Genomic DNA, 14224 nt, shown 5'->3' on the forward strand with positions numbered 1-14224 from the left:
GGGGTCAGTATAGGGAGGTCAGTGTGCGGGGGTCAGTATGGGGTCATTGTGGGGAGGGTCATTGTGGGGGGGGGTCAGTATAGGGAGGTCAGTGTGCGGGGGTCAGTATGGGGTCATTGTGGGGAGGGTCATTGTGGGGGGGGGTCAGTATAGGGAGGTCAGTGTGCGGGGGTCAGTATGGGGTCATTGTGGGGGGGGGTCATTGTGGGGAGGGTCATTGTGGGGGGGCCAGTATGGGGTCATTGTGGGGGGGGGTCAGTATGGAGGGGCCAGTGTGGGGTCATTGTGGGGGGGTCATTGTGGGTCATTGTGGGGGGGGTCAGTGTGGGGGGATCAGTATGGGGTCATTGTGGGGGAGGATCAGTATAGGGGGGTCAGTATGGAGGGGCCAATATGGGGTCATTGTGGGGGGGGTCTTTGTGGGTCATTGTGGGGGGGTCATTGTGGGGGGGTCAGTGGGGGTGTCCGTGCCGTCCCCGTGCCTCGGGTGGGCTCCGTTCGCCCCCCGCGGGTCCCTGCGCCGGGGGGGTCACCCGGGGACACGGGGGGGTCACCTTGGAGCGGGCGGGGAGCGCTGCCCTGGCCGGGGGGGCGCGGTGCCCCCCGCAATGCCCTGCAATGCCCGGCCCTGCCTGCGGGGGGCGCAGCGCCGGCCCCGCACCCGCTGTGGGGGGCACCGAGCCCCGGGAGTGCGGGGGGGTGACCCCCGGGGAGGGGGGTGAGAGCTGAGGGGAGCGGGCAGTGGGGCCGGGATCACAGGTGAGGGCAGGGCACTCAGGGGAGCACACACGGGGGATCTCAGGGGCTCACCCAGGAGCTCACAGGCGCTCACGGGTGCAGGCAGAGCACACAGGAGCTCCCAGGCGCTCACCCAGGTGCTCACCCAGGTGCTCACCCAGGTGCTCACCCAGGTGCTCACCCAGGTGCAGGCAGAGCACACAGGTGCTCCCACGTGCTCCCTGGTGCTCCCAGGTGCGGCTGCTTTGCCGCCCCATCCCCCGGGGCTCGTTAGGGCCGCACGGGCTGTCCCCAGGGTCACCCGGGGCAGGGGGACCCCGAGGGACGCCCAAAGCAGAGCCGTGTCCCCCCAAAGGGGAGGTATCCCCAAATCAGGGGGGGCACCCCAAACACGGTGTGCGCCCTAAACAGGGGATTGCTCCCCATGACAGGCAGTGTGCCCAAAAGAGGGAGTGCTCCAAACAGAGGGGCGCGCCCCAAAAAGGGGAGGGCACCCGAATGCGAGAGGCCCACCCGTACCGGAGGCATGAACCCCCAAAAGCGGGAGCTCCCAAAGTAAAGGATTTCCCCCCAAAGCGGGGTGTGCCCACAGAGAGGTGGGGTGTACCCACAGATAGAGGCGGGTGTGTCCACAGAGGGGGGCGCTCAGCGCCGCCCCCGGAGCGAGGCTGTCCCCGTTGCTCGGGGGTGTCCCCATCCCGGGGCTCGGGGCTGCCCCCGTTGCTCGGGGGGCGGGGCCCGGCGGGGCGGGGCCGCGGGCGTGGTCGTGGGGCGTGGTGCCGAGGCCCCGCCCCCGGCGGCGCTCAGCGCCATGGGCGAGGGGGAGCCCAGGTACTGGGGTTACTGGGGGGCACTGGGGGCACTGGGAGCCGCTGGGGCGCGCCGGGGGCACACCGGGACCGGGGCGGGGGCACGGGGGCACCGGGGGAGGGCAGGGCTGTACTGGGGGCACTGGGAGGGACTGGGGCGGCACTGGGGCGGGAGGGAGCGGGGCGAGGGGACACTGACGGTGTTACCGGGGCTGTGGGGCACCATTGGTGGGGGGGGTGGGAGCTGGGGGGTGCCGGGGGTACCGGGGCGTGCGGGAGGGGCTGCTGGGAGCGCTGGGGGATGGGGGGTCCCCGGGCTGCGGGAGGGGTTACTGGGAGTGCTGTGGGGGTCCCTGGTGTCCGGCGGGGGTCACTGGGAGCGCTGGGGGGGTTACTGGGGGTTACTGGGAGCGCTGGGGCCGCTCCCGGCGCGCGGGGAGCGCTGGGCAGGCTGGGAGGGGGGGGGGGGCTGCGGCGGCCACTCACGGCCCTGGCCACGCCCCCGGCCACGCCCCCAGGCCACGCCCATGGGCACGCCCTGCGCCGGGGCCGCTGCGGGAGCGCAGCGCGCGGGATTGGCACGGGAACGGGACCCCCGCGGGAACGGGACGGGACCCCCGGGGACCCCCTCGAAAGAGTGACCCCTCCGTGACCCCCTCAGGAACTCCCCCCATGAACCCCCCGTGATCCCCCCGAGACCGGGACCCCCCTCAGCCCGGCCCGGCCAGCCCCGGTGCGGGTGCGGGTCCCGTTCCTGGTTTGCGGGGTCCGGGTGGGGATCCCGGTGCGGTTCGGGGGTCACGGCCCGGGTGGGGACGCTCGTGGTGCGGGTGGGGGTCCCAGTCGCGGTGGGGGTCCCGGTGTGAGGGGGGGACCCGGGGGGAGTCCCAGTCCCGGGGAGGGGGAATCTGTCCCGGTCCCGGGAGGCTCCTGGGGTGGTCGGGGGTCCCGGGGAGACCCTGGGGCTGGTCCCGGTGTGCGGGTCCCGGTCCCGGTGTGCGGGTCCCTGTGCTGGTACCGGTGTACCGGTGCCGGTGTGCCGGTCCCGGTGTGCGGGTCCCGTTCCCGGTGTGCGGGTCCCGGTCCCGGTGTGCGGGTCCCTGTGCTGGTACCGGTGTACCGGTGCCGGCGTGCCGTTCCCGGTGTGCGGGTCCCGGTTCCGGTGTGCCGGTCCCGGTGTGCGGGTCCCGTTCCCGGTGTGCGGGTCCCGGTGCCGTTCCCGGTGCCGGTGCCAGCCTCGCCCGCCCGCAGCATGGCGCAGCAGCTGATCAGCGGTGCCGGTTACGTGCCCCAGGACGGGCTCACGGCCCAGCAGCTCTTCGCCTGCGCCGATGGCCTCACCTACAAGTGCGGGTGACCCCCACCCCTGAAGACCCCCTGAAAACCCCCTCGGCACCACCCGACCCTCACAGGCGGCTCCAGACCCCCCAGGCACACCCCGGCACCCCCAGAGCCCCCCAGGGAAACCCCAACTCCTCCCCATAGCAGCCCCAGGGAATCCCCACAAAGATCCCCCAGGAACCCCCCAGGGACCCCCTGACCCCCCCCTGCATCCCCACTGCCAACCCCCCCAGAACCCCAGAAACCCCTCCAGACCACTCAGGAACCCCCGCAGGAACCCCAGAAACCCCTCCAGACCCCCCAGGAACCTCACAAACCCCTCCAGACCCCCCAGGAACCTCACAAACCCCCCCAGGAACCCCAGAAACTCCTCCAGACCCCCCAGGAACCCCAGAAACCCCTCCAGACCACTCAGGAACCCCCCCAGGAACCCCAGAAACCCCTCCAGACCCCCCCGGAACCCCAGAAACCCCTCCAGACCCCTCAGGAACCCCCCCAGGAACCCCAGAAACCCCTCCAGACCCCCCAGGAACCTCACAACCCCCCCCAGGAACCCCAGAAACTCCTCCAGATCCCCCCGGAACCCCAGAAACCCCTCCAGACCCCCCAGGAACCTCACAAACCCCTCCAGAGCCCCCCAGGAACCCCCTGACCCCCCCAACTCGCATGTCCCCCCTCCCTCGGTGCCTCCCCAGACCTCGAGTGCCCCCCCAGTGGGTCTGGGTCAGTTTGGGGGGGCCAGGGGGATCCCAGCCTTGTGTCCCCCCACAGTGACTTCCTCATCCTCCCTGGCTACATCGACTTCACGGCTGACGAGGTGGTGAGTGACCCCCCAAGATCCCCCTGGGACCCCCCGGGACCCCCCCATGCCTTTGGGGGTGCAGGGAGGGCAGGGGGGAGGGCAGAGTTGGGGACCCCCCATTCTCGGGGGGGTCAGGATTTTAGGGGTGCTCCCCTCCCCAGGACCTGACCTCGGCACTGACCAGAACCATCACCCTGAAAACACCGCTGGTGTCATCGCCCATGGACACGGTCACCGAGGGGGACATGGCCATCGCCATGGCTGTGAGCGGGGGGACACTGGGGGGACAGGGGGGACATGGCCATTGCCATGGCTGTGAGCAGGTGGGGACACGGGGGACAATGGGGGGACACTGGGGCACATGGCCATCCCCATGGCTGTGAGCAGGGGGGGACAAGGGGGACACTGGGGGACAATGGGGGGACACAGTCACCAAAGGGGACACGGCTGTCCCCATGGGTGGGGGTGCACCCACATGGGTGGAGGCATCTTGGGGACATCCAGGGGTTGTGAGGGGTCCTGGGGAGCTCTGTCACACTGGGGGGACATTGGGGGGCACTGGGAATGGGGGCACAGTCCCCAAGGGCTTTGAGGGCACATGGGGGACCCGGCTGCAGGGGGTGCCCGTGAACCCACACCCCCCGTGCCCCCCGTGCACCCCCCGTGTGCCCCCCAGCTGAACGGCGGCATCGGCATCATCCACCACAACTGCACCCCCGAGTTCCAGGCCAGCGAGGTGCGCAAGGTCAAGGTGAGCTGGGGACCCTGTGGTGTCACCTGGCACGGGCTGGCACCTGCTGGGCTGGGCTGGCACCTGCTGGGCTGGCGGCCATCAGCACCCACGGTGGGCGTGCCCTCCCTGTGCCCTGGCCGTGTGCCCAGTGTCCCTGAGCCACCTGTGACCCTGGTGACTCTGTCCCATATCCCTGAGCCCCTCGGGTGACACTGTCCTGTGTCCCCATGTCCCCTGGTGTCCCTGTCCCCATGCCTCCGGGTGACACTGTCCCATATCCCCATGCCCTGTGTGACACTGTCCCTGTCCCCATGCCCCTGTGTGACACTGTCCCTGTCCCCGTGCCCCCGGGTGACACTGTCCCATATCCCCATGCCCTGTGTGACACTGTCCCTTGTCCCCATGCCCTCTAATGGCCCTGTCCCATATCCCCATGCCCCCTGATGGCCCTGTCCCTTGTCCCCATGCCCCTGTGTGACACTGTCCCTGTCCCTGTGCCCCCGGTGACACTGTCCCCATCCCTGTCCCCATGGCTGCAGCGGTTCGAGCAGGGTTTCATCCTGGAGCCGCTGGTGATGAGCCCGGCGCACACCGTGGGGGACGTGTGGGACGCCAAGGCGCGCCTCGGCTTCTCGGGGGTCCCCGTCACCCACTCGGGGCGCCTGGGGGGGCGGCTCGAGGGCATCGTCACCTCCCGCGACATCGACTTCCTGCGCGAGGGGGACAGGGCCACCCCCCTGGCACAGGTGGGCACGGCCGTGGGGACACGGCGGGGTGGGGTGAGCTGGGGTGGGATGGGGTGGGATGGGATGTGGGGCAGGGATGGGTGGGTTGGGGAATGTGCAATATGGGGCAGGATGGGATGAAGGGATGGATGAGGGGCAGGGATGGATGTGGGGCAGGGATGGAGGATGTGCACTGTGGGGCAGGATGGATGTGGAGCAGGGATGGGATGTGGGGCAGGGTTGGAGGATGTGCACTGTGGGGCAGGATGGATGTGGGGCAGGGATGGGATGTGGGGCAGGGTTGGAGGATGTGCACTGTGGGGCAGGATGGGTGTGGGGCAGGGATGGGATGTGGGGCAGGGTTGGAGGATGTGCACTGTGGGGCAGGATGGGTGTGGGCCTGGGATGGAGGATGGAGTAATGTGGGGCAGGATAGGATGCAGGAGTTGGAGGATGTGGGGCAGGGTTGGGAGATGGAGTAATGTGGGTCAGGGATGGATGTGGGGCAGGGATGTTGGGGTGGGGTGGAGGATGTGCAGTGTGGGGCAGGATGGGATGGATGGATGGATGGATGGATGGATGGATGGATGGATGTGGGGCAGGATGGGATAGAGGATGTGCGATGTGGGGCAGGATGGGATGGAGGATGTGTATTGTGGGGTAGGGATGGGATGTGGGGCAGGATGGGATGTGGGGCAGGATGGGATGCAGGATGTGCAGTGTGGGGCAGGGATGGGATGTGGGGCAGGGTGGGATGCAGGATGTGCAGTGTGGGGCAGGATGGGATGTGGGGCAGGATGGGATGTGGGGCAGGATGTGTATTGCGGGGCAGGATGGGGTGCAGGAGTCGGAGGATGGAGAGATCCATGGCAGGGCGGGGGCTGCCCGCGGTGGCCCTGGGCCCCCCAGTGCAGGTGACAGTGACGGTGACAGTGACACACAGTGCAGGTGACAGTGCCTGGGCTGGTGCCTGTGACAATGCCAGTGCATGTGACAGTGACAGGCAGTGAAGGTGACAGTGCTGGTGGCAGTGCAGGTGACAGTGCCAGTGCTGGTGCCAGTGCCGGTGCCAGGATTGGTGCCAGCCCTGGTGACGATGGCAGTGCCAGACAGTGGCAGTGCCAGTCCCTGTGCTGATCCAGTGACACGCGGGTCCCTGTGTCCCCAGGTGATGACCAAGCGCAGGGACCTGGTGGTGGCCCCAGCCGGTGTCACCCTCAAAGAGGCCAACGAGATCCTGCAGCGCAGCAAGAAAGGTGCAGGGGGCACCTGTCACACCCTGGGGCACCTGTCACACCCTGAGTCACCTGTCACCCCACAGGGCCCCCACAGCACCTCCCAGGTGTCACCCCCGGGAGTCACCTCCCCTCAGGGGCACCTCGGTGCCACCCTGGGTGGCGCATGGGGGATGTCCCCTGTCCCCGTTCCCCTCACATTGTCCCCCGCTGTGTCCCCAGGGCTGCTGACAGTGACCAGCACTGGTGAGCTGGTGGCTGTCACTGCTCCATCCTTCAGGTCCCCTCCTTGTCCCTGGGGTCAGCCCTGTGTCCCTGTTCCTGTCCCTGGGGTCAGCTCCATGTCCCCGTGTCCCTGCAGCCCCCCCAGTGCCCTCCAGCCCCTGGTGACCCCACTTTCCCCCCTGTGTCCCCAGTGACGAGCTGGTGGCCACCATGGCCCCGCTCTTGGGGTCCCACCTGCACCCCCTGTCCCTGCGATGTCCCCGGTTCGGGTGACTGTCCCTACAGTGTCCCCTCGCTGTCCCCGCTCGGTGTGACTGTCCCCGCGGTGTCCCCTCGCTGTCCCCGCGGTGTCCCCTCGCTGTCCCCGCTCGGTGTGACCGTCCCCGCGGTGTCCCCGCGCTGTCCCCGCAGGGAAGCTGCCGATCGTCAACAGCCGTGACGAGCTGGTGGCGCTGATGGCGCGCACGGACCTCAAGAAGAACCGCGAGCACCCGGCGGCCTCCAAGGACGGGCGGAAGCAGCTGCGGGTCGGGGCGGCCATCGGCACCCGCGACGACGACAAGTACCGGCTGGACCTGCTCGTGCAGGCGGGCGCCGACCTCGTGGTGCTGGTGCGGGACCCCCGCACCGGGCACCCCAAAACGGGGGGACCCCAAACTGCGGGCACCCCCGAACCGCGGGCACCCCCGAATGGGGGGACCCCAAAACGGGGGGACCCCGAACCGCGGGCACCCCCGAACCGGGGCAGCCCAAAACCGCGGGCACCCCAAACCCGGGGTACCCCAAAACCCGGGAACACCCCCAAACCGCGGGCACCCCAAAACTAAAGGCGCCCCCGAACCGGACACCCCAAACCGCGGGCACCCCAAAACCCGGGGCAGCCCAAAACCCGCGGGCGCCCCAAAACCCGGGGCACCCCAAACCGCGGGCACCCCGAAAACGGGACACCCCCGAACCGGGACACCCCAAAACCCGGGGCACCCCCGAACCGGGGCACCCCAAAACCCGGCGCTCTGGGCACGGGGGATGAGGGGGAGGATGGGGAGGAAGGGCACGGGGCTTGCGTGCCGGTGAGTGTGGAGGGGTCCCCAGAAATGGGGGGGTGAGGGCACCCCAAAAACGTGAGACCCCCAAATGGGGGGATGAAAATGGGGGGACACAGAAATGGGGGAGTATCCCAAAAACGGGGGGATGAGGATGGAGGAATGGGGGGGATGGAGCTGCTGGTGCGGGGGCTGACCTCAGGGGACCCCGAAAATGGGGCACCCCAGAAACGGGGATCCCCAGAAATGGAAGAGCCCAAAACCGGGGAGGGATAGAAGGGAAGGGAAGGAGATGGGTTGGAGTTGCTGGTGCAGGAGGGGGACCCTAAAAATAGGAGTGTGGGGGCACCCCAAAAGCCATGGGACCCCAAAAGGGAGGGGATGGGGTCTGGGGATGGGGATGGGGATGGAGCTGCTTGTGCCCCGAAATAGGAGGGGGCTGGGGGGTACCCCCTGCTCATTGAACCCCAACCCTCTGCTCCCCCCGTGGCACCCCAAAACCTGCCCTGCACCCCAAATCCTGCCCCGCACACCCCAACCCCGCAGGACTCGTCGCAGGGGAACTCGCGGTACCAGCTGGGCATGATCCGATACATCAAGGCCAAGTACCCCGAGCTGCAGGTGGTGGGGGGCAACGGTGAGACCCCAAATGGGGCGGGGGGGCAACGGTGAGACCCCAAATGGGGCGGGGGGGGCAACGGCGAGACCCCAAATGGGGCTGGGGGGCACAGGAATGGTGAGACCCCAAATAGGGCAAGGGGGGCACGGGAACAGTGAGACCCCAAACGGGGCTGGGGGGCAATGGTGAGACCCCAAATAGGGCGGGGGGGCTGCAGCCGGGGGGGCACTGAGGAGCGGGGGTGACCCCAAAACAGAGGGGGGAAATGGGGGCAGATTTGGGGTGTCCCTGCAGTGGTGAGCTGGGATTTGGGTGACATTCTGGGGACTATTTTCGAGGGCTATATTTGAGGATTTGGGGAGGGTGGGGATGGATTTGGGGTGTCACTTTTGGGCTGCTGTTTTGGGGTACCGTGTTTGGGGTGCATCCCTGCAGGTGGGATTCAGGGTGCCCTGGGCAGGTTTGGGGTGCTGTTTTGGGGCACCATTTTTGGGGTGCCCTGGGCACTGCCAGGGTCCCATTCTGGGGTGCCGTTACGGGGTGCCCTGGGCAGGGTTTGGGTGCCATTTTGGGGTGCCCTGGGCAGTGTCAGGGTGCTGTTCTGGGGTGTCCTGTGCAATGTTGAAGTGCCATTTTGGGACACCATTTCTGGGGTGTCCTGGGCACTGCCAGGGTGCCATTCTGGGGTGTCCCCGCAGTGGTGACCGCAGCCCAGGCCAAGAACCTGATCGACGCCGGGGTGGACGCGCTGCGGGTGGGGATGGGCAGCGGCTCCATCTGCATCACACAGGAAGGTGGGTGACACCTGAGCCACCCTGGCATCGCTGGACACCCTGCAGTGTCCCCACTGTGCCCTTCGGGGTGGCCCTGTACCCGCTGTCCCCCTGTCCCTGTGACAGTGTCCCTGATCCCCTGTCCCTGTTATGTCTGTCCCCACGGCAGTGCTGCTCTGTGGCCATGCCCAGGCCATGGCCACGCCCCTTGCAGTGTCCCTGACACGTCCCTGTCCCCATGGCGGCTGTGGCCTGGGCATGGCCACACTGTGTCCCTCACAGTGTCCCTGTCCCTGTCCCCATGGCACTGTGGCCATGTCCAGGCCATGCCCGTGTCCCTCACAATGTCCCTGTCCCCAGCAGTGTTGGCATGTGGCCGTGCCCAGGCCAAGTCCCTCACAGTGTCCCTGACGTGTGCCTGATGTCCCTGTCCCCGGCATTGCTGGCATGTGGCTGTGCCCAAGCCGTGCCCGTGTCCCTCACAGTGTCCCTGACATGTCCCTGTCCCTGTCCCATGCAGTGCTGGCATGTGCCCGTGTCCCTCACAGTGTCCCTGACATGTCCCTGTCCCTGTCCCCGGCAGTGCTGGCGTGTGGCCGTGCCCATGTCCCTCTCACTGTCCCTGACATGTCCCTGTCCCTGTCCCATGCAGTGCTGGCGTGTGGCCGCGCCCAGGCCACGGCCGTGTACCGCGTGGCCGAGTACGCGCGGCGCTTCGGCGTCCCCGTCATCGCCGACGGTGGCATCCGCAGCCCCGGGCACGCCGTGAAGGCGCTGGCACTGGGCGCGTCCACCGGTGAGCGGGGGGCACGGTGGGGGGCACGGGGGGCACCCACAGGGGTCTGGTGGCCACCCACGAGGGGATCCTGCCGTCCAGCCCAGCCTGGTGATGGCCCCGCAGCCCCCAGCCCATCCTGGGGGGGGTCTCACAGCCCCCGGCCCATCCTGGTGTTGCCCCCGCAGCCCCCAGCCCATCCTGGGGGGGTCTCACAGCCCCCGGCCCAGCCCGGTGTCCCCGAGGGGATCCCCCATTCCAGCCCATCCTGGGGGTGTCTCAGCCCCCCGCCCCGCTGGAACGGGGGTCCCTGACGGGGTGTCCCCCCCAGTGATGATGGGGTCGCTGCTGGCGGCCACCACGGAGGCTCCGGGCGAGTTCTTCTACTCGGAGGGCGTGCGGCTGAAGCAGTACCGGGGCATGGGCTCGCTGGACGCCATGGAGCAGGGCGCGGGCAGCCAGAAACGCTACTTCAGGTACCCCCGGGGGTCCTGGGGAGGGGACGGCGCCCCCCCGGGCGCCCCCCAGCCCCGCGTGTGCCCGTCCCACAGCGAGGGGGACGCGGTGAAGGTGGCGCAGGGCGTGTCGGGGTCCGTGCGGGACAAGGGCTCCATCCACAAGTTCGTGCCGTACCTGCTGGCCGGGCTGCAGCACGGCTGCCAGGACCTGGGCGCCCGCAGCCTCTCGGCGCTCCGGTCAGTGCGGGATGGGGGCTGTGGGGGGCGTGGGGAGGGGTCCCGGCCCCACGCCGACCCCCCGTGCCCCCCAGGTCCATGATGTTCGCGGGGGAGCTCAAGTTCGAGCGCAGGACGGTGGCGGCGCAGGTCGAGGGGGGCGTGCACGGGCTGCACTCGTGAGTGGGGACGGGGCTGGGGGCGTTTGGGGGGGCTTGGGAGGGGTTTGGAGAGATTTGGGGGGCTGGAGGGGTTTGGGGCATTTGGGGCAGATTTTGGGTGGCTGACACTGGCCGGATGGGGCTTGGGGGGCTGAGGGGGAATTGGGGGGACTTTGGAGAGGTTTTGGGGGCTGGAGTGGCTTGGAGGGCTGGGAGATTTGGGGCAGATTTTGGGTTAAGCGTGGTTGGAGGAGGTTTTGGGGGACTGGGGGCTTGGGGGTCTGGGGGGCTTTGGAGAGGTTTGGTGGGCTGGAGGCGTTTGGGGGAGCTGGGGGATTTGGGGCAGATTTTGGGTAGCAGAGAGCGGTTGGAGGGGGCTTGGGGGACTGGGGGATTTGGAGGAGGTTTTGGAGGCTTTGGGGGCTGTGAGGGGTTCAGGAGATGGGGGGATCTTGGGGAGTGGGTGATGTTCTGGGGGGCTGAGGAAGGCACCACTTCAGATCCCACATGTTGGGCCCCCCGTGCCGGCTGTGGGGCACCCCCAGTTCCCCCAGAGTCGGGGATGGGATTGTTTGGGGTGTGGGGGTCCCTGTGCCCCCCTGACCTTCCCTTCCCTCCCCTGCAGCTTCACGGTTCTGCCCTGTAAGTACCGGCTGCCCGGGGGTGGGGGGCACTGGGGGGCCCCTTTACCGCCCCCCTTTGTCCCCTCCCTGGGGGGCTGGGGAGGGGGCGCCCCCAGCGTCCCAGCCGGGATCTGGGTTTGGGGGTTCCCTTCCCCCCTAGAAGGGGTTTGGGGGTTCCCTTGCCCCCTGTGACCCCCCCCTTGTCCCCACAGTGCCCAGAGGAGGCTGCCCTGAGGAGGGGTCCCCCCGGGCCGGCGCCCCCCGCCCGGAGCCTGCGGGGACCCCCCCGGCCCCCCGACACCGGCGCTGCTGAATGGGGCACCCCACAGTGGGGCACCCCCAATAGAGCACCCACAATGGGGCACCCCCAATGGGGCACCCCCAAACCCCCCGAGCACAGGGGCTGCGGGGACCCCGGAGCCCTCCTGGAGCCCCAAATCCCCCCGGGGCACCTCAGGGGAGGGGGATCCCCAGGGCCCTCAGAAATGGGGGTGCAGGGACCCCCCAAATGTCCCGGGGCACCACGAGGCTGCGGGGACCTCCCGGCCCCCCAAAGAGGGGATGCAGGGAGCCACAGCCCCCCCAATGGTGTGGGGACCCCCAAACCCCCCCTGGCACTGAGGAGCTTGCGGGGCTGTGTCCCCCTGTGCCCCGAGTGGGGATGGGGGGACCCCAGCACTGCAGGGACCCCACAGTGTCCTGGGGGACCCCAAAGTGTCCCCGGGGACCCCAAATTGTCACAGGGGGCTCCACAGTGTCCTGGGGACCCCACGGTCCTGTGGCCTCCCTAGGGTCTAGGGGAGCCCCGGACTCGCTGTGTCCAGGGGTGAATAAAGTCTTGGAGCATCGGAGCCTGGCTTGTCCCTGTCCCTGTCCCTGCCCCGGGCTGGCCCTGGCCCTGGCCCTGTCCTGTCCTTGTCCCTGTCCCTGGTCCTGTCCCCGTCCTTGGCCCTGTCCCTGGCCCTGTCCCAGGCTGGCCCTGGCCCTGTCCCTGTCCCTGTCCCGGGCTGGCCCTGGTCCTGTCCCCGTCCTTGGCTCTGTCCATGGTCCTGTCCCCCGGCTGGCCCCTGGCGTGTCGCTGTCCCTGCGGGTGCCACGGGGACCGGGGGGCACACGTGGCACCAGGGGGGCACGTGCTGTGACACAGGGTGGTGGCACACACATGGCACGGGTGGCACACGCTGTGACACAGGGTGGTGGCACACACATGGCACGGGTGGCACACGCTGTCACACGTGACACGGGTGGCAAAGGTCGGGACACACCTGGGACCCCCCACAGGTGGCGCCACCCAAATAGGGGACCCCAAATGTGGCACCTTCCCAGAAGTGAGACCCCGGGCCCCCCCCAATTGTGGGACATCCCCCCCAAATGTGGGACAAGCCCCAAACGCGAGATATTCCCCTCGACAAGGGTGGGACCCCCTCCCTACGGGGGGGTACCCCAAATGGGGGAGGACCCCCCAAAATTGGGACCCCCTTCAGATGTGGGACCCCCAGGTGTGCGACCCCCAAGTGTGGGACCGCTTGAAAATGTGAGACCCCCCCCAAATCTGTGAACCCCACCGTGACTCCCCCCCAGGAGGGGACCCCTCAATCCTGCCCCCCCCCCCCCGGATGCGGGACCCCCGGAACGCCACCCCGCTCCAGCCGGGTCCCGCAGCCGGGGGGGGGCGGGGGCTGGGGCGGGGGAGCCCGGGGGGCGCGGGGGGTGGGAGGAGGAGGAGGAGGAGGAGGAGGAGTGGGGGGGGGCTCGGCCCGCCCCTCCCGCCGCTGCCGCCGCCGGGGCCGGGCCGGGGCTGGAGCCGCCGCCGAGGCCGGTGGGTGCGGGGGGCGGGGGGGTTCGGGGTGCTGGTTTGGGGGTTCGGGGTGCGGGGTTTGGGGGTTCAGGGGGCCGGGTTTGGGGGTTCGGGGTGCGGGGGGGCCCGCGGGGCGCTGCTGAGCGGGGCAGGGGGTGCGGTGGGGGGAGCTCAGGGGGGGTGTGCGGGTTTGGGGTGCGGGGCGTGCCCGGGTTGGGGTCCCCAGCGGACGGGGGGCGCGGATCGCGGGGTGCCGGGGGGGGAGGTGAGCCGGGTTTGGGGGTGCGGGGGTTCGGTTCGGTTCGGGGGGCCCCGGGTTTGCGGGGGCGCCCCGGGGATGCGGGGGGGGGTTCGGGGGGTTTGGGGGGCTCGGGGGCGTTCTGGGGGTTCGGGGGTGCCCCCCCACGAGCGGTGCCGAGCCCCATGCCCCCCCCGCGCCGCCCCCGCGCCGCCCCCGCGCGCTCTGTCCCACGCACACGCGCTGGCACGCGCCGTCACGCGCGCGCACACGTGCGCACACGCTCCCACGCGCGGGAAATGGGGGGGGGGGGGCTGCGGGGGGGGGCCACGGCCGGGGGGTGCGGGGGGGACGCGTGGGAGCGTGGGGTGGGGGGGGCACAGGTGGGGGGGGCACAGGTGTGCAGGGGGGCACAGGTGGGGGGAGCGAGCAGGGTTGGGGGGGCCACAGGTGGGGGGGGTGCAGGAGATGCCCACCCCGGGCCGTGCCCGTGCCCCCCCCCGGCAATGTCCCTGTCACACGCGTGGGCACGGCGGGAGGGGGCGGGCGGGTGTGCGGGGAGCGCGGTTGTGACCCACGGGTGACACCGGCGTGGGGACCCCCTCCTTGCCGTGGGGGTCTGGGGCCCGCGGGGGTGCGGGGGCGGCAGTTCCGGGGGTGGCGGGTGCGGAGGTGTCCCGCGTGGGGGTGGCAATTCGGGGGGCGGCAGTTCCGGGGGTGTCCCTTGGGGGGGTGGCCGGCCCGGGGGTGTCCCGTGCGGGGGTGTCGCGTGCGGGGGTGGCGGTCCCGGGGGTGTCACTTCGGGGGCCGTGCCGTCGCGGGGTGCCGCTCCGGGGGCGCGGGGCGCGCTGTCCCGCGCGGGGGCCGCGGCTCCCCGCGTGTCCCGCGTGTCACTTCGCATCCGTCGCGCCC

General features: G+C 70.0%; 1 protein-coding gene across 1 annotated transcript; it reads left to right on the forward strand.

The window, feature by feature from the left end:
• Positions 1-1493: 1493 nt before the first annotated feature.
• On the forward strand, positions 1494-11685 carry IMPDH1 (inosine monophosphate dehydrogenase 1). The gene is made up of 16 exons (XM_054294087.1): positions 1494-1569; positions 2799-2894; positions 3660-3708; positions 3852-3953; positions 4367-4441; positions 4963-5169; positions 6317-6404; positions 7020-7219; positions 8198-8288; positions 8969-9064; positions 9696-9839; positions 10150-10294; positions 10370-10513; positions 10588-10671; positions 11279-11295; positions 11489-11685. Exons 1-16 carry the CDS (start codon positions 1550-1552, stop codon positions 11587-11589), a joined length of 1659 nt encoding a protein of 552 aa, XP_054150062.1. The 5' UTR covers positions 1494-1549; the 3' UTR covers positions 11590-11685.
• The last annotated feature ends 2539 nt before the right edge of the window (positions 11686-14224 follow it).

The sequence above is a fragment of the Melozone crissalis genome, unplaced genomic scaffold, assembly GCF_028551555.1.
Source record: "Melozone crissalis strain CALT ecotype California unplaced genomic scaffold, PUWL_Pcris_2 ptg000208l_1, whole genome shotgun sequence".
Classification (NCBI taxonomy): domain Eukaryota; kingdom Metazoa; phylum Chordata; class Aves; order Passeriformes; family Passerellidae; genus Melozone; species Melozone crissalis.